This window comes from Mya arenaria, chromosome 5, assembly GCF_026914265.1.
Source record: "Mya arenaria isolate MELC-2E11 chromosome 5, ASM2691426v1".
Taxonomy (NCBI): Eukaryota; Metazoa; Mollusca; class Bivalvia; order Myida; family Myidae; genus Mya; species Mya arenaria.
The window spans coordinates 9,442,408-9,465,697 of NC_069126.1; the positions used below are offsets into that span (position 1 = coordinate 9,442,408).

The 23,290-nt window shown below is 35.5% G+C and overlaps 3 protein-coding genes across 3 annotated transcripts; 1 reads left to right on the plus strand and 2 right to left on the minus strand.

Annotated features, from left to right (window-relative positions):
• Nucleotides 1–1,904: 1,904 nt before the first annotated feature.
• LOC128235397 (max-like protein X) lies at nucleotides 1,905–10,879 on the minus strand. Its single transcript, XM_052950212.1, has 9 exons — nucleotides 10,797–10,879; nucleotides 9,838–9,887; nucleotides 9,418–9,552; nucleotides 8,829–8,929; nucleotides 5,961–6,057; nucleotides 4,345–4,444; nucleotides 3,212–3,296; nucleotides 2,620–2,736; nucleotides 1,905–2,056 (listed from the first exon to the last, which is right to left on the minus strand). The coding sequence occupies exons 2-9, from the start codon at nucleotides 9,881–9,883 to the stop codon at nucleotides 1,994–1,996; spliced, it is 744 nt and encodes a 247-aa protein (XP_052806172.1). The 5' UTR covers nucleotides 9,884–9,887; nucleotides 10,797–10,879; the 3' UTR covers nucleotides 1,905–1,993.
• Nucleotides 10,880–12,164: 1,285 nt separating this feature from the next.
• LOC128234770 (uncharacterized) lies at nucleotides 12,165–18,061 on the minus strand. The gene is made up of 3 exons (XM_052949271.1): nucleotides 17,973–18,061; nucleotides 12,664–13,054; nucleotides 12,165–12,541 (listed from the first exon to the last, which is right to left on the minus strand). Exons 2-3 carry the CDS (start codon nucleotides 13,004–13,006, stop codon nucleotides 12,195–12,197), a joined length of 690 nt encoding a protein of 229 aa, XP_052805231.1. The 5' UTR covers nucleotides 13,007–13,054; nucleotides 17,973–18,061; the 3' UTR covers nucleotides 12,165–12,194.
• LOC128234769 (cilia- and flagella-associated protein 410-like) lies at nucleotides 13,485–22,294 on the plus strand. Its single transcript, XM_052949270.1, has 6 exons — nucleotides 13,485–13,639; nucleotides 16,416–16,481; nucleotides 17,570–17,793; nucleotides 18,063–18,264; nucleotides 19,225–19,315; nucleotides 19,499–22,294. Exons 1-6 carry the CDS (start codon nucleotides 13,551–13,553, stop codon nucleotides 19,601–19,603), a joined length of 777 nt encoding a protein of 258 aa, XP_052805230.1. The 5' UTR covers nucleotides 13,485–13,550; the 3' UTR covers nucleotides 19,604–22,294.
• Nucleotides 22,295–23,290: the final 996 nt, after the last annotated feature.

Genomic DNA, 23,290 nt, shown 5'->3' on the forward strand with positions numbered 1-23,290 from the left:
ACTTCATAACAATTTTGAATTTTTTTGCCATGTGTCCTTCATGCCACATTTAAAAAATGAATTTTGCTTTTAGATGGTAAATCAAAAGTAGCTTTTTTATGAATACATGTTAATACTATGAAACTGTACATGGCTGATACAAAAGTTCTAATACAAAATTAATTTGAATATATCATTAAAAATGTTAAAATCAACCAAAACTTTAAACCATAAAACATTGGTTATGCAAAAACTATTTTGATTTACTCAGTTAATGAAATCTTCATAACAGACATGAAAATGAGCAACTCGTACAGCAGGCCCCAGTGCCCATGATTACCATCAGTCAGATTACCGTCTCAAGTCTGAGTTCAGTCAAGAGGCAAAACAGCAAATCTTTATTTCATTGCAACGTTCTTTCTAGCTGAGTTATGAGGGAAAAAATCGCTCAATTTTATTGCTATTCGAAATTATATAATTAATCAAATTGTTAAACAAATGGAATTAAAATGATTCTTTGTAATTTAACTGCTTTTCTGGGTCTTGGACTTGTAACTGTTCGTAAACATGGCACCAGATACGGTGTATAACCCCAGATACGGTGTATATACCACAGCTGTTCTACAAAAATGCACTTTTACGAGACAGTTAACAAAGATTTAAAAGTGTTTTTTTACACATAATATTTGAATGAATGTCATTTTCATAAGACCAGCTTATAAAGTTGATCTCAAAGAGTCACATGGTGGTCTTTGTGAAGATATATGAACATACTGAGATGGCAAGTTTAAAAGAGGTTTTCTTCATCAATGCAATACTTAAGTAAAGGCAAAGGAAAATACCATAAAGCAACTAAACAATAAGCAATCTTAAACAACATACTAGATTACATGGTAAAACTTGAACACAAGAAATATCATTACAATGTTAAAACAACTGACATGACCTTGAACCACCATTATGTCAATGGTCGCATCTGTTACACTAATGGAGAGATTTACTAATCATATAATTACCAAGGTGTTCACTGGGATACAGTAAGTCATTTTGTAAAACAATGTAGGTAATAATCGAAGGCGTCATATCAATACAGCTGCAGAATGTTTAAATGTATCTAACAAAATGAATTTGAAGTATAAAGTACAATTATATTTTTGTGTTTCAATATTGTTCAACACAGACATGTTAGGCAATTCATAGGGCAATCCTAAAGTTTTCATAATTAAACAACATCACAAAAAATGAAATTGATTTGTAAGTACAATAAACATATTTCACTTTTAACAATAACAATTAACAGCATCTTATCTATGTAGTGATAATATGATGATAAATCCCATTATATCAAAGAAAACAAGTCATATCAAACTACTGTCCGCATTGCAGGTCCATCCCAACCATTCCCAGACACAAGAGAATTATTGCCAAACCTCAATTTATAAATCTACAACACCACCAATAAATCACATACACCCACACTCAATCTACATCCAATCCATGCATGTAATACTACACAGCAATATCATCCCTTCCACACAAACAACACACATTTTCCCAAAAGTGTCATAAACAACAGATTACCTCACAATACACCAACCCATTACCCCCATAGACTAACCCAAACACAGTCAGAGTTAAGTTAAGCAATGAGTGATCCCCTTTTTCTCCCCCCCCCCCTCCAACAGCTGTCAGTGTTGTTTTAAAAATGAGTGACACCCTTACTCTTTCTTAATTGACAAATGAACCCCCTTCCCCTCCCTCTAATTGTGGTCAGAGTAGTTAGGCAATGAGTGACCCCCTCCCCTCTTCCCCTCCTCTCCTCACTGTGGTCTGTGTGGTTAATCAATGAATGACCACCCCTTCCCCTCCTCTCACATGAGTCAGTGTATTTAATCAATGAATGACCCCCCCCCCCCTTCCCCTCCCTCCCCACAAACAACAGTCAGTGTAGTTAAACAATGTGTGTCTCCCTTCCTCCCCACAAACTCCGGTCAGTGTATGTCAGTGTCAGTCATCAGTGGGTGACCAGCTGCTCATTGACCTTTCGGAGAACTCCTAACATCACCTCTCTCAATGTCTGAAAATAAAGGAGAAATGCTAGCATAGTCAATTCATACTTAATTATTTAAGCTGATTATAACCAAAGCTGATAGTTCATGTATGATGTTGCTTGTATCTGTTTCCTGGGTAGAAACCAGGTGGTGCTCATTATGAAAGCCATGGTAGGGCTTAAACTCGTAACCTCTTAAGTGAGAGACGGCCCCCTCTACCACTAGACCACCTCGTCCTCATGAATGTATGGATAGATGATGAATATATATTCCTATACTTCTAACTTAATAATGCTATGATAATAAGAATTCCAAAACTGTAAACTTAAGTACAGGTAGTACAAATGAAAACTTTGGTCAAGGTGTGAGTCCAAAATGTTTATTAATGAGTAGTGTCTATCCTAGTACATTTAAAAATTTTGTATTGTTCACAAATTTATTCTGACTCAAGGATGTTTAGCTTATGAACTCAACAGCCCGTTGAAAGTCAGAGTCAAATTCTGGTAGTGTCATTGTCCCAACAAACTGGTTGTTTCACAAAAATTTCGGATAATAGAAAAATTCATCTCCATGCTTGAATCTCACTGACCTGGGGTTTACAGTGTTCCTCGAGCCAGCTGAAGACACAAGCAGAGAGTTCGGCAAAGTTGGCTACGGAGATGTTTGCATTGAACGTCTGGAACAGTGCATCCATCACCTGCTTAAACTGGAGGAAAAGTGGGGGAAATCGGTAAATACTTCTGAATAATTGGTGAATAACTGGTGCAGAAAATAGAGCTATCACATAATATTATGATAAATACCACAATACGTCATTTTTCAGATCAGTTTTAAAGGGCCTTTACTCTTGTTAGACAAAGTGTTCAATATTCTCAGGCGTACAATTTCCTATGCTGACCAATATTGCTATAATGTTTCATGTGTGTCGGTGCAAAACATTTGGAATAAATACTTGATGGGGCAGAACATATGCAAATTCAATACATTATATGTCAGAGAACGCACTGTAGCAATATTTAAAATTGAAGTTGACACCATCAAATCAATCAAACAAAAATAATAAAATCAAATCCAATTTATTTTCATTTAGACCAGTTTTGACATGCTTCCCATTAATAATCAGTTAGTATATCCTATCATTAAACTATCATCATTTTATAAAAAGTTGAGGAAGCACGTACCACATGGAACTTGACAGCATCAGACACCTGGTTCTGTCCGTGAGAGGGCTGATTCTGGTGGGTCTTCACAATGTGCTCATAATTTCTGAAATATGCAAGCAATAAAAATGGTTAACAGTTGGTTACAGTGGTAAAAAGTTTACAGTGGTTTACAGTAGATTACCTTTGGTTTAAGGTGGTTTACAATGGGTAACAGCAGTTTACAGCGGTTAACAGTGGGTAACAGTGGTTTACCGTGGGTAACGGTAGTTTACAGCTGTTAACAGTGGGTAACCGATGTTGATGGTGGTAACAGTGGTTTACAGCCATTAACAGTGGGTTACAGTGGTTTACAACGGTTAACTGTGGGTTTCAGTGGGTTAACAGTGGGTTAACAGCGGGTTACATTGGTTAACAGTGGGTTAACAGTGGGTTACAGCGGTTTACAGTGGGATACAGTGGATTACAGTGAGTTACAGTGGTAAACAGTGGTAAACAGCGGTTTACAGTGGCTTACAGTGGTAAACAGTGGTAAACAGCGGGTTACAGTGGGATACAGTGAGTTACAGTGGTAAACAGTGGTAAACAGCGGGTTACAGTGAGTTACAGTGAGTTACAGTGGTAAACAGTGGTAAACAGCGGGTTACAGTGGGATACAGTGAGTTACAGTGGTAAACAGTGGTAAACAGCGGGTTACAGTGGGTTACAGTGAGTTACAGTGGTAAACAGTGGTAAACAGCGGGTTACAGTGAGTTACAGTAGGTAAGAGTGGGTTTAAGTCGTTGACATGTATTAATGGTGGGTTACAGTGGGTTACTGCCTGAAGATACCCAAACCACTTTTTACCTGTACCTTATGTACCGCATGTTGTTTGTACCTTCTTTTTATCAAACCAAATATGACTTAAATGGTATTTATTTAAATATCATCTAAACTTGCAGATGTTACAACATGAAGTTAATAAATATAACATATTCCCTATATTTTGTCACAAACTTCTATGTTAATGAGTTAATTCCCTGTTTTTTTCACAAAAGAATAACCTTGAAAAAAAAATTATTGAAAAAGCAAATCCAGTAATAAAGTACATAACCAGAAATCACTTTATCTATTGTAATTGTCACTTTTTGAAAATTAATTAGAATTCGACTCACGCCTTCATGATTTTTAGAGCCATCACTTCCTTGCGAAGAGAGTCAAGCTCATCTTCCTGTTTCTTCTTCTGGCCCACAAGGTACTGGATGTAGTCAATGGCTGAAACATGAAGACAACGCTAGTTGAAAGGTATGTAATCTCAGGGATGTGATTGTGTTGTGTTTGGTGGTGGGTGGGCTTTAGGTCTCTGATAGGGGTAGGTAAAGCACTTTGCCACAGAGGCAAAACTGTTTTTTTCGAATCCATTCGAGGACTCTTCTGACTTCAAAAGTGGAGTGTGAACAATAACAACCATTGAAGAAACAACCAAAAGCAACAGGTTAACTTTTTAAATTCAGTTTAAAAAAAAATACATTTTTGGAGGTCCCTGAAGCCTTTATATTAGGGAAATCAGGAAATCTTCAGAAAACTCATGTCTTCGCATCTGTAAAGCTTTTGAAATTGGGTGCCCATTTAATGGCAAATTCAGTTATTAATACAACTGACATGCCACTATAATTTGGTTATATCTGCTCTCAGCGGTAATAACAATTGTTTAACAATATATATTTATTAAAATTCAAGTCCCTGTGTGTGTTTATGTTACACCTTTTCAATGGTTTAACAATAATGAATATTCAGATCAACACAGCTCACTGTATCATTATTCATACAGCTGATGTCACGACTTTTGTTTTAAATCTTTGCAAGTAAAAAGCAAAAACATGGAAGCAAATGGGAATCTTGCTCCACTTGATTACTTGTAGTTGTTTGTCAGAGGAGGTCAGAGTAATCCATGGGATTATACAAACATGTGTTATTATTCATTACGGAAAGATATTCCCTTGATTGGTTTATTGAATGGTTGAATGAAAACCAGCATCATTTTAATTGCATGACACACAGAGGATATTATATGAATGGACTTTCAATACAAAATTTATAAAACAAGGTTTATCAAATTGACAAGAGCACCCCATGCCTGTCTTTATTTTAGAACACAAAGTATTGAGTAATATGACTGGTTATCAGACTTCTTTGACATATTATGCCCATACACATTCTGACTAAATTTGCTGATGGTTGGATAAAGGCTTTAAAAGTTATTTATCGAACAAGTGATTTTAGATAACTTCTATAACAAAAGGGTGACTACAGCCATGTTGCTGGTTATTAAACTTGTCCCAGATAATATGACACATTCTTGCCAAATTTGGTCATGATTGGACAAAGGCTTCTCATCTTATTGAGCAGACAACAAAGTGGCAAAGCCCGGCCAACCGCCTGCCTGCCCGTACCCCCCAGGTAAAACAATAATACATCCCATCTTTTTACAACTGCCTAAAAAAATGAAGTTAACAAATTTAGTATTAAATGAACAGAAATGTGATATTTTATTTATATCACAAACACTAAATTGATGAATTATAGCACTAAATACTTAAAGCTTCACTATAAAACATAACATTTTATAAGGCAATTTTGTCACAGTTACTTCACTAGTTTTATATAAAAAATATGAAGACATTATTTCATGATCACAACATGGTTTATCATTTAAATAGCCTTACATCTCTGCAGCACTGTGGACATTATTTCATGATCACAACATCGTTTATCATTTAAATAGCCTTACATCTCTGCAGCACTGTGGCCTTGCTCAGTTTGGATGGCGCCATGGCATCAGACTGCTGGCAGGTTGGAACAATGGCTTGAAGCTCATCATACCCTCTCTGATCAGGGAAAATACAATTAAAGGAAAAATATAACTGTGCATGATCAGAAATGTGTTTATAATGATCTCAAAACATTCGGTAAAACAAATTATTTAGCACATCAATGTAACTTAGTTATGACAGACTAAACTACCTGAAACTGAAACTGCTTATTAAATTCAATGCCTATTTATGTACCAAATAACTTTCAATGGTGTTGTACATCTTTATTAAACATGTAGTACATAAGTACATACATACATGCACATACAAATACACATAAAACTTTGATAAGAACACAATCAAAAAGTACATTGAAAAGTCTTTAATGTAGTGTATTGACTTTCAATGGACCACTCTATCTAAGACAGCGCATAAAAGTGCGTTTCCAGCAACTCTGTTGAATGTGAAGACCTTATCCGCGTTCTCTTTTTTGTGTGTTGAGACAATAGTTCTGTGAGGTAGGAAGGTACATCATTATCAGAACACTGGCATATGAAGTTAATTCTGGCCACAAGTATAGAGTTTGTTTAGAACTTTCGAATTTGCCATGGATTAAGACTAGTTTTGCACACATTTTTTGAATATGTAGCATTTTGCATAGTCTTAGGTCACTGATTCTGCTATACCGTACAGAACGGTAATAATCTTAGTGTGAAAAGGATTTTTGACGCATCTTCATTCAGAAATTTACGAGTTCCCTTAATTCTGAGAAAATTTAGCATTGCAGCTCTGTAGTTGGCTTAAACATGCTCTCAAAACAAGCAAGTAAGCACCTAAGTACCTTATACCATTGACTGACCGAACTTTGTCACCAGCTATGATTATTTCGTTTGTACATCATGTATTTAACTGTGGTCTTCTGCCAAACATAGTAAATTTAGTTTTTGAGGTGTTCATTTTGCAATTATTGGAGCATAGTCATCTTAAATATTTGCTCTTTTTTAAGTTATTCAAGAACTTGTATTAGAAACAATTTTGAAAGTACATTAACTTTACTCAATTAGTATATAACTCCATGAAACACCATCCGTAGACTCAGTACATGTGTATAATAAACTGAGTACTACACATTGACACAAACGAATGAAATTTGTGCAGAATGTTGAATAAAATTAATAAATTAGATCTAGTCACTTTCAAGAACATTTATAAAAGGATATGATTGAAATAAAACTATTGGTTTTTTTACATCATTATTATTATGTTTCAACATCAAAACTTAAACAATCCCATTTCAAACAAACTTGTCATAAGAACGCAGCATTTTGACAGACTAAGTTAACAATGTCAAATATGCTCCTCATGTTAAATAAAAAACACATTAATACTATTATTTCTATTATTACTAAAAAATGAAGGGCACTCCCCCATTTCACAGATCTGTACAAAATAGACAATATAAACAAGAGCTGTCACAGAGACAGCGTGCTCCACTATTCCACTGCTTTTCAGTGTAAGGATTGAAAAGATTTGGCGAAACATGCATGGATCACTGTTAGATTAGATTTCAATGCAATGCATAATGTATTTGCTGAGATATAAACATAAATGTGGTTACATGCAAAATTTTAATCTGAATTTAAAAGTTGAATAATAAAGGGCCATTAATTGCAAAATACAGTTATCTAACTTGGTTATTCAAGTAAGTTCGGTGGTTGGATACCATTGTGCAAAGTCTCAATGCAATACATCAAGTAGTTGCTGAGATATTAATATATGTGTGCTAACATGCAAAACCTTAGCAGAATTTCTAAGTCACATAATAAAGGGGCAAAAATTATAAAATATGCAAGATAGAGTTCTCTTACTTGATTAATTAAGATGGATGAATGGTTGGGAGCCTCTGTATGAAGTTTCAATGAAATACATGATGTATTCGCTTAGGTATTGACTAAAAAGTGGTTACATGCAAAACCTTAACCAAAATTTCTATGTCAAATAAAAAAGGGCCATTATTTGAATTTAATGCAAACTAGAGTTATCTTACTTGGTCATTTAAGTAGATTGTATGGTTGAGTACCATTGTATAAAGTCTCAATGCAATACATCAAGTAGTTGCTGAGATATTAACCTATGTGTGCTTACATGCAAAACCTTAACAAGAATTTCTAAGTCAAATAATAAAGATCCATAATTAGCAGTATATTCATTAAGTGTTATCTTACTTCATTAATTTAGTAGGTTAATTAATGGGAATGCATTTCTTAAGTTTCAATGCAATTCATGATGTATTTGCTGAGATATTGACTTAAATGTGGTTACATGCAAAACCTTAACCAGAATTTCTAAGTTGAATAATAAAGGGCAATTATTTGCATTAAATGCAAACTAGAGTTATCTAACTTGGTTAATTAAGTACCATTAGGTTGGATGGTTGAGTACCATTGTATAAAGTCTCAATGCAAAACATCAAGTAGGTGCTTAGATATTAACCTACATGTATATATTAACCGATGTGTGCTTACATGCAAAACTTTAACCAGAATTTCTAAGTCAAATAATAAAGGCCAATTATTTGCATTAAATTCAAATAAGTGTTATCTAACTTCATTGATTTAGTAGGATATATACCCTATTGTTGGGCTTACATATCCAAAGTTTCAATGCAATAAATGATGTATTTACTGAATTGATGACTTAAAGGTGCTTACATGCAAAACCTTAACCAAGGTGTGACGCTGACGCTGACGCTTGGGTGAGTAGTATAACTCTCCTTTTTCTTTGAAAAATCAAGCTAAAAATAGCAGATCATAATCAGTGACTACAAATACAGCTGAATATACAACCTTGATGGCATCTCTTCGTTTCTGTTCAGCAGCTGTATGGGCCTCGCGGCGACGATCCTTGTAACTCAATGTAGTCTTGTTGCCATCACTGTCCTCGTCATCTGAGATAATGTTTATCATTTTGAACGTTGTACGTAAAGTCAAAATGACAAACACAATTTAATAAACTTGGAAAGCTGTATTTATAATTAGTCATTACCCATAATATTCTTTTGTTCTATTTTCTCCACTCCATTCATCTAAAAAGGGTTTAACATTTGTATACATGTTCACTGTTTTCATTGTATTACCTAACTGACATTATCAGTGAGATGGTTGGGATGTTAAAAGTGTTATGCCTACATTATAAGTGAACTATTTCAATAGCATCCAATTCAGTTTGCTTAAAAAAAAGAATAAATTCGAAGCCATCAAGTTTCAATTTAATTGAAAAGGTTAAGTTAAATTTGAATCAAACAAATGCGAGTTGCCAAGGCAAATTCCTGCAAAAGAATGAATTCAGTCTTTCCAAATGTACGTCCAAAAGCATAAGCTCTCAGCGCAATCAATGAACAGTCAAGTGAACTAGGCTCGTGTTCAACCTGCCTACCTGTGTTATGGGCAGATGATGCAGAGGATCCTGGAATAGAACCGGTACTGCCAGCGCGCCCAAACACAAACTGCGTGGCATTAGTCGGGCTCCCACTCATAGTCACAGAGTATTTCAGATTGTCACCATCTAACACTGCCGGAAAAAAAACATGTAAATATTTTTTCAAAATCCACAAAATCTCACAACATGTTTGTGAATTATGTAATGTTTCATTTGGCATTTTGTAAGTTTATGTATAGTCCCTACTACCCAAAATAAAAAAAAATGGTGGTCAAGAAACTGTACCTGTGTGAAATATATTTTTTAACAGACAGAAGTGTGGTTCTCCTACATAGGAGGGATAAGATGAAGAAGATTCAAGATTTAAGGCGGTTGGAAACTTGCCTTATTAAAAATGGCTGACTCTACACTACTTACTGTTTCCTTGATCAAAACTTCCATTATTGTAAGGGTTCTTTGACATTCCACTGCAAGTATAAAAAACTTGTTAACAATCAACATCTGTTTAATAAGTCTCCTTGGCCTCATGGTTAAAGCTTACGCCTATGGGGCGGGAGGTTGTGGATTCGATCCCTGGCTGCGTCTTACCAAAAGACGTCAAAAGTTGAGAAAGGTGGTGTATTCAGTACTGGTTGAACTCGGGAAAGTTTTTCATCATGTGTAAGTATTTTACACTGAGCATATAAAAGAACCAAGGGGTCTCTTCGAAAAGAGCTAGGGTGTCGCACCCAGATTTCCTTGTGTAACATGCGAGGCCAAAGACGCAACAGATCCCTTCAGGAATAGCATGCTTGAACCCTGAAGGGGTCCACTGGTCTTGATTTGCAGTAAATTCTCATTCTACACAGAACCCGGGCTTTGCTGATTTGCATCTTACCAACCAAGTATACATATATATAAGTATATACATATATATAAGTATACATATGTATTATGAACGTACTTCCGTCTATAACAGAATGTTATACTATTAACACACATTCGCCGCCTACAGCGGACCATTAAATAATTATGAACGCACATCTGCCACCTACAGCGGACCATTACAGTTGTACTATGAACGCACACCTGCCGCCTACAGCGGACCGTTACATTTGTATCTCAACACTGTCTCTTCTGCATGCTGTCCCTTCACCAAAACAAAGGACCTCGTTGGAAATAAGTGCTTCCACTTTCATGGGTTATCCTTGACCGCATTGTCTTAAGAAATATACATGCACACATTCATTGTACGAACACTGTTGAGTACGAAAACAATCACTGTACAACTTCAACATATTCTTGGTCCCTAAATTAAGAGTCTGTGCAAATTGTTCGCATATGTCAATACTATCAAGTTCTTTATTTCCAAAAACACAAAGATTGCCCATGACTACCTGATGGGGAAGGTCAATCCAAAATATGTTGCCTTCACTGGTTTTGTTTACGTTCTTGTTTCGTCCTCAGTAGTAAACTTAAGGTTAGATTGCACTAAATTTAAATATATCACTAACTGATCTAGAGGGCGATACTATTTCCCGGTCCCGGTCTCATCCGGTCCCGGTCTTCTCCGGTCTCTGTTTTCAAAATTTCATTGTAGCTATCGGGCGTGACCAAGAAGGTGTGAATGACAGCGGGGGGTAATAGGATTTTATTTCAGTTTTAAGCATTGAAGGACTCGATTTCCAGTGAGTTCAGGTTTTATTTTCGTGTTTATATCTAAACCTTTTTTCGGTTAAAATAACATTGTAAGCAACAGCCACATGTTAATTATTGTGCAATCATAAATTATTGTAAACACCAGTATTTATTTACCTTTAAATATTCATATTTGCACAGTCTCACAATGTATGTTAAATAACTAATTAGCACAGTTTACCTCTTCATAGTGAAGCCCCGAGTGACTTTGGAACCATTGCGAGTTGAATGCCCCGTGTTCAGTTTTTTTTAGTGCCAAAAGATCTCTTTTGAAATTTAAAACTTTTAGGCAGATTTGGAACGTCCTTTTTAAAGCCAAACTTAAATGTGACTTTGAAATAATACATATTGCTGGCTATTTAATGACAATTCTATTTTAACGATCGTGACGACTTAAAATAAAGATTCTTGCATCTTTTAAGTTATATTTCATTTGTAAAATAGCGTTCCGAATATTTCAGTAGTTTATTAATTATTATTATACTTATTATATTTTGTCAACGAACTCTTCATTACAGGTTTATGACAATACACAATAATGTCATACCATGAAAGGTGTATATATATATATATATATATATATATATATATATATATATATATTTATATATATATATATATATATATATATATATATATATATATATATATATATATATATATATATATATATATATATATATAAATGCATTATACTATATACAGTGTAGTTGGGTTTATTTGTCTCTATTTGGTGGGTTGGGGGGGGGGGGGTCACAACCACACACGACAGGACAGGATTCAGGTTCATTGGTTTTATTATTACTCAAAAAACAATTCCAGAAAGGCCAAGTACCAAAAAGGCCTGGTCCAGAAAGGCTCAGTTCGTATAACTAGATATATTTTATCTTTGCTAAATGTTGTTTTTATAGATCTATAGAAGTGAACTTTTGATTAAGAAAAAATAACATCAGTGTCTTAGATAATGGTTTTAATCATTTTTGAAATTCGCATTTGCATCATATTCAGTGGATACAGAAATAATCAAACAGAGTTACTTTAACAACATTTTTATTGACAGGCATAATTGTACATTTCATTTGTTTTAAAGAATATGTTTAATGATATGACAATAATAGATCAGCATTCCACAATTGCTGAGGAAAAAGGATTGAAGACTGATATACATGTAAAAACAGATTACATCCGAAGACGATACACATCTCCGATCTTGCCGAGATATCCCACTGCCCTGTGTCCCCATCCATGTACTGGTCTGCTAGAGTCCTAATCGCCCTTTCTTGCCGCAGACAACAAACGTTGCCCCCTCTCTCTCCGGATCCTCGGACTCTACTGCCATCCGGTGAACATGCATGGCCTCCCGGCGAAGTATGGCACGATCGATGCTGTGGAATCCCAGACCACTCTCTCCAGCTAAGCTTCTGGTTCAGACGGTTATGCCACCCTGGAAATAAAAAAATATATACTTCTATTAAATTGAAAATAATCAAAAATGTGCTAACTGTATGCTCATCTCTCCTTTTATAATCATTAATTATCAGAATTATTTGATTTTATACAATGTACCATTTAAATAAATTATTTTGTTTGTCGATGCATGATAACATTCCTTCAGCATCGTTGTTGGTACAGATAGTCTGCCTGAATATGGACCAATCTTCAACCGCAAAACGGGATTCGTCAGCCGCTGCCTTTCCATATAGGCGGTGAGTGAATGGGTGGCTTCAGTCGTCGCCGTCTCTGCCAGTTTACCGGAAGGCACGGCGGCCATGATGTGACCTACTGGCAGGAACTGCAGAGCCAGGAATATTCTCACGTAGTTGAACACGCAGAGTCTACGGCGATACGTCTCGGCCAGTCCCACACTCTGCACGTGCCGCCAAATCGCCTGAGACCAATGAAGGCGCATCTCTCATCACTTTACCGGAAAAGACCTCACGAACGTCAAGCCAGGCAGCTGGAAATATTTGTTACATATTTCGTCTAATTAACACACGAAGCTTCAATGTATACAGCACGGAAAACTCATAACTAAAGACATATATTAGATGAATAAAACCATCTGGAAATGAATTCTTATTTATACACTTAATGTACATAAAATACTCTTTTTTGAGTAAATCGATCATTAAAGATGAAACACATGAATAGTTTGCATACAACTTTATCACACTTCTTCGAACTCTGAATTCTGTAAAGAATTTATGATTTAGAAGTTATATATGGTTGGATTCAGAATTTTCCCTTTTTTCTCATATATGATGAATAGATCAATATTATATTTGAAAGCAGGTTACTTCCCTTACGGTAAAGGGAAGTAGCAGCTTCATATAGTTTGACGTAATTTTATTGATAGAGTCTGACACATTGGTTACCGGTCACAAAAGAGTACTTTTGCTCATAGGCCGAAACATTTTTAATCCGGAAGCAGTAACTATAAACTTCCGCTAAAAATGGAAACATTGAAAAGTTTAACGGGACCTCTCGTGTTGGCTCGAACACGCGCGCCCGATCTAGAAAGTGTCCGGAAACTGAATTGCTGGTAAGTTAATGTTGTTTTACTAACACATCAATGTGATAGTACTTCTGCCGTTGTATGGTCATAGGGACTCGGAGTGGGGGCTAGCTAAAGAACTTCAGCGAACACGTTATATATTACCTTTTTGGATGTGTTCGCTGAAGAGAACGCCGTATCCAAACACTACCAGAACTTGTGACATTTTTATGTCATGCTGTTATTTCACTTGTATGCATTGTGATTGTACAGACAAAATAGCTGTATCCTTAGGTTAATGAAGTAAAATGTAGTTCATAAACTCATTTTCAAAACAAAAAAAACGCTTTAAAGATAGTTGATTTAGCATTTTAATAAATCCTATTACAAGCATTCCTTATCTAGGTCATAGTTGTGTTCAAATTTAATCACGTGACACCGCTGCTGTTATTTTTTATATTTCGAATAATTAATAAATAACTAATAACAAATTTGGAATAAATAAATTGTTTTTACTTATCAAAAGGTATTTACAGCCTTACTGCAATTGGATTCAACTAAATGAACAATGTGAATCCGATGCTATAAATATAATCCATCGACGTCATCATGGTCATGTGATTGCATTGCATCATCACACTCAATTGATTCTGGTTGACTTTACTATGGGGGTTACGCCATAACTTTAATGTGTTGTAAACATCAAAAAAATAAATATCAACATTAAAGTTATGGAAGCCAGAACTAAGTGGGGGCCAAACTGGTTTATTTTGCATGGTAATCTACTCCTTGCTATAACGCTACCGAAATAATATTATAAGGTGTAAGGTATAAGTTAGTTGATAACTACTTATCTACTGGCCACTTGGAGGATTACCATAGTGAAGTGGCAGCCGAACAGGGAACTTCCAACAGCCTCACTGTTGTGCTAGCTTTTATGGTGATGTGGTTGTTGTGTCGGCTGCAGGTCTAAAGGTACTGGGTTCAACCCTCTAATGGGGCATATACTTCGCCTTATATAATACTTAAATGGTGTCAGAAGTAATTCGGTAGTGCCTGAATGTATTGGGGTAACAGGCAGTAAGGGTACCTGTCAGTACTTCTAGGTTTAGGGAAAGTTGGTCCGGTCCCAAAAGGTAAATGGAGGAGTGTAGTGTCAGCTGTATAGGGCACTGCAACAGCCTTTTTGAGGTGGCTTTTATGGCAATGCAGTTGTGGTGTCAGCTTCAAGTTGAAAGGTACTGGGTACAAACCCCCGTTCAGGCATACACTCTTTCTTATACAATAATACCATTACCAGTATCAACATAATTTTGGAGGAAATTGCATCCAGTATGGGGCTTAAACACACACACACACACTGGCACAGTGTTCTATCAAACTGAGTTAACCAGGTAGCTGCTTCTTACACACACACTACGGTATTGATTTAATGATTGGTACCATATTCACTTTTGACAAAAGGTTTGAGCTGGCAGGCCTTTTGGTTTCACACAGCTCTACTGGTTGAGAAGCAGTTTCCGACGGAAAGCAGTTTCCGACGGAAAGCAGTTTTCGACAAATCGCTTTTTCGCGTACTTTCTTTAGATCTTCATAAAGAAGGTACTGTAATTCAACAATGTGGTAACTAGGCATTCAAAAGTTGAAATTCTTACAGAGACACGTAAGTAACTTTTATTATTATTTAATGTTTATTTTTCATTTTGTACACAAACTTGCACGTGGGGATCGGCACGCGCCGCGTATTGCGCATGCGTGTGAACCTAATTTGCATATCTATGAATAGCTACAGATTTTCCTAAATTGACTTATACAAACGATGATCATTGTGTACATATTTGTGAACACTGGTGTCATGCTTGTTTCGCACCTACATTCACTTAAATGTATACAAACAAAAGTTTCTATCAGAAATGAATCAAAATATGATTTCGAGTATGAATTGACTGTCGTAAATTTTAAGGTTTAAATTTTTCGTAAATGCTGAAAAATTAAATAATATTTCTCTTATTAAAGTCTTATATTTAGTATATTAAATAAACGGATAATAAAAACACACAATAGGCACATAAACCCGCCCCGCATTCAATTTGTCGGAAACTGCTTCTCATCACGAGCTAATCAGAACAGTGTAAGTACCCTCTTTGCGCCCCTATTAGATACACTATGTGTGACGTCACACATGTGAAAAATATATCGACAATCGCAGCTTGAGCTGTAGTTATCTAAAATGTGAACAATTTTAGTAGGTATTTAAACACGTGTAAATAATTCAATAAAAACGTATAAAAACTGTCGGAAACTGCTTCTCAACCAGTACAGGGAAATATGTTAAAAGATCTTGATCTGGATTTGGACAGGAACACTGCAGTGACTTTCTATGTACACACAGCAGGAGAGATAAAGGGAATTGTTAGTCCCTATGCTGGAGAGCTTTGCCGGAGCCCTCTACTGTCACTGTGTCCAATTATTCAATTCAATAATTGCTATTTGGAAAAGGTATTTTTTTGTATTGATCATTTTACAAGTAAATTGCTTGGAGCATTTAAAGTGGTTAAAACCTTGTCTTTGTATGATATTTTCACTAACCAAGTCCATAAATTGTTTGGGCCTAAAAAGCTGCTTACCACAAATGGGGGTCAGATTTATAGATATTGCATGTCATTGCTGGAAGCAGCCCCTCAGCCACATTATAGAGGAAGCATAGTCTGGCAATCTCTCTCTGCTTGAAGAGGAGTTAGTTTGAGGTACCCGGGTATTGAATATTCTAGTGATGCATTCTTGGTCACGCGAAGAATAATTCCCAAATGTTTGTATCTTTCAGGGGATCAGAAATTGAAGATATCAGTGTTGTCAGACAGATGCCAAACCTAGAAGTGTGCAGTGTCAGGTATTCAATCACTGCCATTAATTTTGATTTTCTAAATTTCTTAATAACAATTCTGTACATGTTACTCATGAGTTTACATTATACTGAGCATAGGGCCTATGAAAGGGACTAGACACCAGATTGTACCAAATTCTACAAGTACAGTATTTCCTCAAAACAAGCCAAGAAGTGACAAAACAAGTTAGTATGTGGCCGATAAGACCCTGTTTAAAAATAGTGCAGAATGTTTTTTCTGAACACCTCGCAAGTCACTTGATGATTTCACATCATTGCAAAATATATCACCTCATGATCAAAAAAATAAATATTCACTCCTGACAAAGCCACTGGTGAAATATTACATTTGGTGTTCACTTGGTGAAATATATTGGATATCTTAATGCACCAGTCAATTGTAACCACAGCCCCCCCTCCCCAGGTCTGGGGAATAGCGGGGACTTTGACTTTCGTTCCAGCCAACCCCCAGTAAAATCCCTGCCCTGCTGTGACAGGCTGCTGGCCTGCTGTTTTTTGCGCGAAAACAAAACCACCGCAGTCTCTCTGCACTGGTGCATAAACTTAAACAAACAATCAACCTTTTTATCATACTATAAGAGAGTGTTCAAATGAGTTTCATATTCTACAAATAGTAATAATAGGGGGCATGTTATGTATGAAATCACCCAAAACCATTCCTGCCTTTCTATCTTTTCAGTCAATCTTAGTCTCTTACACTCACTGGACCCTTTCACTTTGCTGTACCTTTGTCAAAGGCGTCAACTAGTATACTCTACGGATAATGATTATACTCGAACACCAACGCTAGCAACAATAAATCATACACACATGGAACATTGTCTGTTCATAAACACTCTGTTACATATGTTTCTGTAGGTGAAGCAAAGATATCATATTATTACTGGTATAATTATTAAAAGATAACATACAAATGATTTTACTTATATATTATTTATTTAACTCAGATCAAGTGTCATAGTTTTGACAGAAACTCTTTCTTCTTAAAAAAAAAACCCTTAACCTTCACCCAAATCTATAAAACCATTTATAGGTCTGTGATGCAACCTATGATATTGTTTTTTCTTTTTCAGTGTGAATGAAATCACAACTCTACAAGACTTTGAAGACTGTGTCAACCTCCAGGAGCTGTACATTCGTAACAACAAAATAGAACACTTGCATGAAATATGTTACTTAAAAAAGTGTGAAAAACTACGAATATTGTGGTTAGCTGACAATCCATGTGCAAATGTAGACAATTACAGAAAGACAGTTTTAAGGAATTTACCTAATTTACAAAAATTAGACAATGTATGTAAGTAGACACTTAAATTGTTCAGTTGTTTGTATATCATCACAATGAATTTATAAAAAAACAACATACAAGTACAGTATTTCACTTCTCACAGTGAGAACCTGTAAGTGAGAAATTAACATAATTTGCATAAAGTTTGAAGTATGATGTTAAAATGAATTATCAGATAATGTTCAAACCTTCAAATGCTTCTTTTTGATGTATTTGTGTATCAAAAGAACCAATTACTTATTGACTGTTCTAACATTTATCTCACTGCTCCACTTTAGCTGTTGAACCTGAGGAGATTGAAGAAGCCAATGAGAAAGGGGAAGAACTCTCATTGCCTGACACAGAAGTGAAGCCAGAGTCACCTGCCCCTGACCAGGAGAAACTGACCAATGGGGAGGCCGGAGGGGCAGAGGGAGGAGACACGCCCAATAATCCACCAAATCAGAAGGATCCACTGTCTGTTACATTGGACGAGACAAAGTAAGTGTTGGTCTAATTATTCAGAATGTAGGAAAAATTCTCCCCTTGTATTTACAAAAAAAAATCCCCCCTTCCCGCAATTTTGTGTAGCCAGACAAAATCCCCCCTCCCATTAATTCTGTGTTGCCAGACAAAATCCTCCCTTCCATCAATTTTGTATTGACAGACAAAATCCCCCTTCCATCAATTTTGTATATACAGATAAGTCCCCCTTCCATCAATTTGGTATAGACAGACAAATCCCCCTTCCATTACTTTTGTATAGACAGTCAAAATTCCCCCATGTGTTTAAGCTATCTTTTACATTGTTTGTGAGGAGAAATTTTACAGAAAGTAAAACAAATGAAATTTCATACAATTTCTACAATATATATCATTTACTGGCATATGGTAAATAAAATTGGCTAGAAAAGTTAAATGTCATGTAGAGGGATTTTGTCCATTTAAAATTGATTGGGGACAGGAGGAATTTCCAGGAGAAATTTTTATCTGTCTCCCGATAATTCCGCCAAACAGTCAACTGTATACATGTATATGTACTAAAATGTATACTGAAGAACTAAACATGTAACAAGAGACATGATCAGCTTCTAATAGTGTTGTTGACAAAACTGTGATAGAACCAAGAACCATTTGATCTAAATTCCAATACATGGAAATTAAAGCGGGAGCAGGACTTTTCAACCCCAAGGCTTTTCAACCCCTTCTGAAAATGAAGACTTTTCAACCCCTATTTAAAAGACTTCAAACCTTACCTGTTTTGACTTTACAACCCCTATATCAAAGACTTTTCAACCCCTAGTCGAAGTATTTTAATAGCCATATTGAATACTTTTCAACCCCTATTATTTTAGTAGCCTGTCATAGTAACATTATTTTGAAGCTGAATTTAGCTACACAACATGTATTCACAATCATGTACCGGAAATAGCATTAAACATTCACTGTATTGTTTTACAGTAAGATCCGGGAGCAGTTTGGGCTGAAGCCATTGCCCATACAGAAGATTGGCTCTCCGAAGTCTGCACCCACATCCTCAACCAGGGCAAGGGTAGGTTACTTTTCTTGCTTTATAGCACAGCACGGCTCTTGATTTGTCAAAATAATGAGCGCCCTTGACAGGTGACACTTTCCATTTATGAAATTCTAGTAATGAGTGCAATAACAGACATAAAAGTGCTAGATTTGATGATTTAATGGTGATATTGTACACATTTGTTAACATGTTTTTCAGAACTCCCACATCCTACAGGCCATGTTGATCTTGATGAAGGAGCTGGACAGAGACACTCTGGAAATTCTCGACACTGCCATCAGAAAACGCCTTGAATCTCTATAGTAACAAAGGGAACAAAGTCCATGTGTATACAATTTCTTTTACTGACAAAGTTCTATTATATGGATTAACACCAATCACCGACTCTACCATTTGTCTACCTTTGATCTGAGCCTTGCTTGTGAGTGTCAGTGGCAGATGCATACATTCATTTTGGCAATTTTGAACTCATTTTTCAAAGATTATATGCTTTTTAAAGAGTTGGCATACTGCCAAAGCCTTGATGGTGTCGTAAGCATCATTGTGCAAGAACTTAAGTTGACCTTGAAAGAAAATTGTTCAAGACATTCAAGTAAATACTTTTGTTGCCAGGACAATATGCACATTCATGGAAAGGTTAATAACTCCGGCTTTAACAATTGTAGAGTAATGCCCCTTGGGGGAAAAACTTAAGACAAGCGTTGGTGTTTGCTCTGCAGAGCTCTTGTTTGTTGGATTTTGTTCATGGTGTAATCAGAAGGATCCAAAGTTTAAAGATGAAATCACTGCCAGTACATTCATTGTGTAAAGGGACTACACACCAGATGAAACAATTGCAAGAAAAAAAGAAAATTGTGAAAAACTTACATAAAATTGATATTGATGTGAACAATGCATTGAATCTTACTAAACTGATTTATCACATTTCTTCAACACCTGTATCTTTTGAAGTTTTTGTGTTTTTCAACTGAAAATTTACTGGGTTTGTCTACCATGTAAATACCAGTTTATTTAAAAATCAAGTTGGTATTTGTATCTGTATTGAACCTGTGACTTTCACATGCTAAATATACAAATTATAACCTTGGAAACCATTATACACTATTTTTAAATGGGTAAACTCAGCTGAGACAGCAACAAAGTTTTTTTTAATCAAGTAAAGTGATGTATTATCAGCATCATACTAGCTCAAATTGGCAATTCTGGGCATGTTTTGAGGAAATACTGTATTTGCCAATGTTGGTACCATCTGGTGTCAAGTCCCTTGAATTACAGTATGAAAATTTTCATTTTTTGCATAGTGCCTTTTTATATTTATCAAACAATGATTAGTTCAGCTCAACATATGTTTTTGTTGTTGTTTTTCAGAGGTTTAACACAGTCTTACTCTGTATTGTTGTTAACGATTTAGGCAGATCTACTTTACAAAGATTTTTTCAAGTGCTGATCTTTTATTATATGACAGCCATGAACTTAACCTTTATTAGAGAAACTAGCTAACACTAAAATGGATTCATATGCAGTTTAGTGTGCGTTAATTCTTCGTTAATGGGTTCATTATTAAGTCTATTGCATAATCTGTATGTTATAGTTATTGTTTATTGTTTCTTTACTTAAGCATTAAATTGGCATTAGCCTGGTGCAGTGTTTGGTGCGAATGTCTATGAACAAGCCAGTGTGTATACGCAAACATCTAACTTACCCACTGGATAAAAACAGTTAATGACGAAATGGTTTCTTAAGAAGCTTTCTAAATGATCCAATTAGAATCTGTCCTGCGATCTCGTTGGTGAACACTTAAAAAATGAACTCCACAAGGTGCTATGTACATATAGATATGAGTCTCATCACAATATATCCATTAAACTATTGTTTTAAAGAGTTACCATGTTTTGTACAGTTTTATTAAATTATTCTTTTGTAGCATATTACAAATTGATTAAAATTATCTGGATGATATTGTTTCATACATGTTTAACCACATCTTGAGTTCTTGGCATTACATTAAGTGTGAGTTATTCTGTAATGGAGTTCTATTATCTGTGTTTCATCAAATCTCATATTACTTTGTGATATTATATTATAAAGTGAGTCACTGTGCTTTAATTAATGTCCTGTCATTTCACAAGTTTGTAACCGCATGTGCTATTTTCCGTCCTTGATTTATTACATGTCTCAGCTTATATTCACATACAGTTCTTATCTTGCATTTCAATCCATATATCATATATTGATATTTTGTGTCCCCTGCCAAGCATGGCAGACAAGTAGGAAGTATTTTTTCCGGAGCATCGTTGTTGGCAACACACTTTTGCTTCCGATGAACAGCTTTAGAATGACTTTTTGTAGAGTCTTCAAACTTGATATGCACAATTGCCATGGTCAGTTGATGACCCCTATGTCATTTGGGTCAAAGTTCAAAGTTATGGTGACCGATAGCCAACACAACCTGTATGTGGAATTTTAGTGTATTGTATTGTGCTATATTCATAAGCATTATGCTATAACCATGAGCATTATGCTATATTCATGAGCATAATGCTATATTCATGAACACTGTTATATTCATGAACATGATGCTATATTCATGAGCATAATGCTGTATACATTAGCATTATGCTATATTCATGGGCACTGTGTTATATCCATGAGCATTCTGTTTTATTCATGTGCATTATGTTAGATTCATGAGCAGTATGCTATATTCATGAGTATTCTGTCATGTTCAAGAGCACTATGTTTTATTCATGAGCACTATGTTATATTCATGATCATTCTTTTTTACTGAAACTCAAGAGAATGCTGAACATTCCTTTGCATACATTAATCTGCAGTTTATTACTTCGTTTTATTAGGAAAGCAAGTTTTATTGGCATAGTTGTTATGTTTTAATGTTCAAACAGCAATAAATTTGCATAAACCAAAGTTTAGTTACAGATTTGCATTTTACCAGTTTATTTACTTTTGCCTTTATGTAACCTATGAAACCACACTGGATACTTGTTCATTTATATGCATAGTTCTCTATAGTTAATACTTCCAACATGTCAGTGAGAGTTATACATAAAAATACATTAAAACAGAATTGTTTTAGCATTTTAGCACCTAGTATACTCGTAAATACCAATTTTGTTGCAGACAACAAGTGTTATGCATCAATATATAATTCAATATGTATGATTTCGCAAGATATGTATTATATTCAGCTGTCTTCAGCAGAGTATTAGTGTGTATACGATACGAAAAACGAAAGTTATAAGAAAACAAGAGGGAAAAATATGGCCCTATATCGCTCACCTGATTGGGCAAAGGGTACTAGGCCTAGTTTAAGCCTTCTATAAGTGACTCCCCCCCCCAAAAAAAAAAAAAAAATACAGTACACAACATCTGTTTATTGATGTTAATCTACTTGCCTTGGTCCCTCTGATCTGAGTAACCTGCAGTGCAGTTTTGGAAGTTTTATTATAGAAATAGATCCTAAATGGCCCTGAGCCAATACACGAATACACAGGAAATTGGCCCCTACTGTGACACCAGTGCAATTAGCAGGAGATGCACAGCAGGGGATAATCATGCCAAACATTCCTTAAACTAGGCCTTTAAGTTATTGATCGGACAACAAAATGGATGCGGCCTGCCCAAATGCCCGCCCACTCATATACATTATGATCAAATAAGATGATGATAAGAGAGAGGTTTCTGAAAGTTTTGATCGGTTATTGTATAGGCATGTTTAAATGCATTCTAAGGAACTTAAAATGCTGAAGCCCAGCTCTTTAATTTGGTTGAAAATGATCTGGCTGTAGAAATTAAAGATACAGGTAAAGGTATTTGTATTAATAATGAGCAAAACATGTACATTACTTTATGCAGATGATCAAGTGCTGAGCGCAGAGAATGAGGATGAACCTCAAGATATGCTGGATCTATTAAGTAATTGGTGTAATGATAACAATATGGTTGTAAATACAAGGGCCTTACACAATTTAA

Excerpts from the sequence above, each read along its gene's own strand:
- LOC128234770 (XM_052949271.1), bottom strand. The coding sequence starts at position 13,006 with ATGCGCCTTCATTGGTCTCAGGCGATTTGGCGGCACGTGCAGAGTGTG. Across the intron at positions 12,542-12,663 it reads CAAAATAATTTATTTAAATG|GGTGGCATAACCGTCTGAAC; the intron begins GTACATTGTATA and ends TTTTATTTCCAG.
- LOC128235397 (XM_052950212.1), bottom strand. The coding sequence starts at position 9,883 with ATGTCAAAGAACCCTTACAATAATGGAAGTTTTGATCAAGGAAACA. Across the intron at positions 8,930-9,417 it reads ATCATCTGCCCATAACACAG|ATGACGAGGACAGTGATGGC; the intron begins GTAGGCAGGTTG and ends ACATTATCTCAG. Across the intron at positions 2,057-2,619 it reads AGGAACACTGTAAACCCCAG|ACATTGAGAGAGGTGATGTT; the intron begins GTCAGTGAGATT and ends CTTTATTTTCAG.
- LOC128234769 (XM_052949270.1), top strand. The coding sequence starts at position 13,551 with ATGGAAACATTGAAAAGTTTAACGGGACCTCTCGTGTTGGCTCGAACA. Across the intron at positions 13,640-16,415 it reads GTCCGGAAACTGAATTGCTG|GGGATCAGAAATTGAAGATA; the intron begins GTAAGTTAATGT and ends TGTATCTTTCAG. Across the intron at positions 17,794-18,062 it reads ACAAAAATTAGACAATGTAT|CTGTTGAACCTGAGGAGATT; the intron begins GTAAGTAGACAC and ends GCTCCACTTTAG.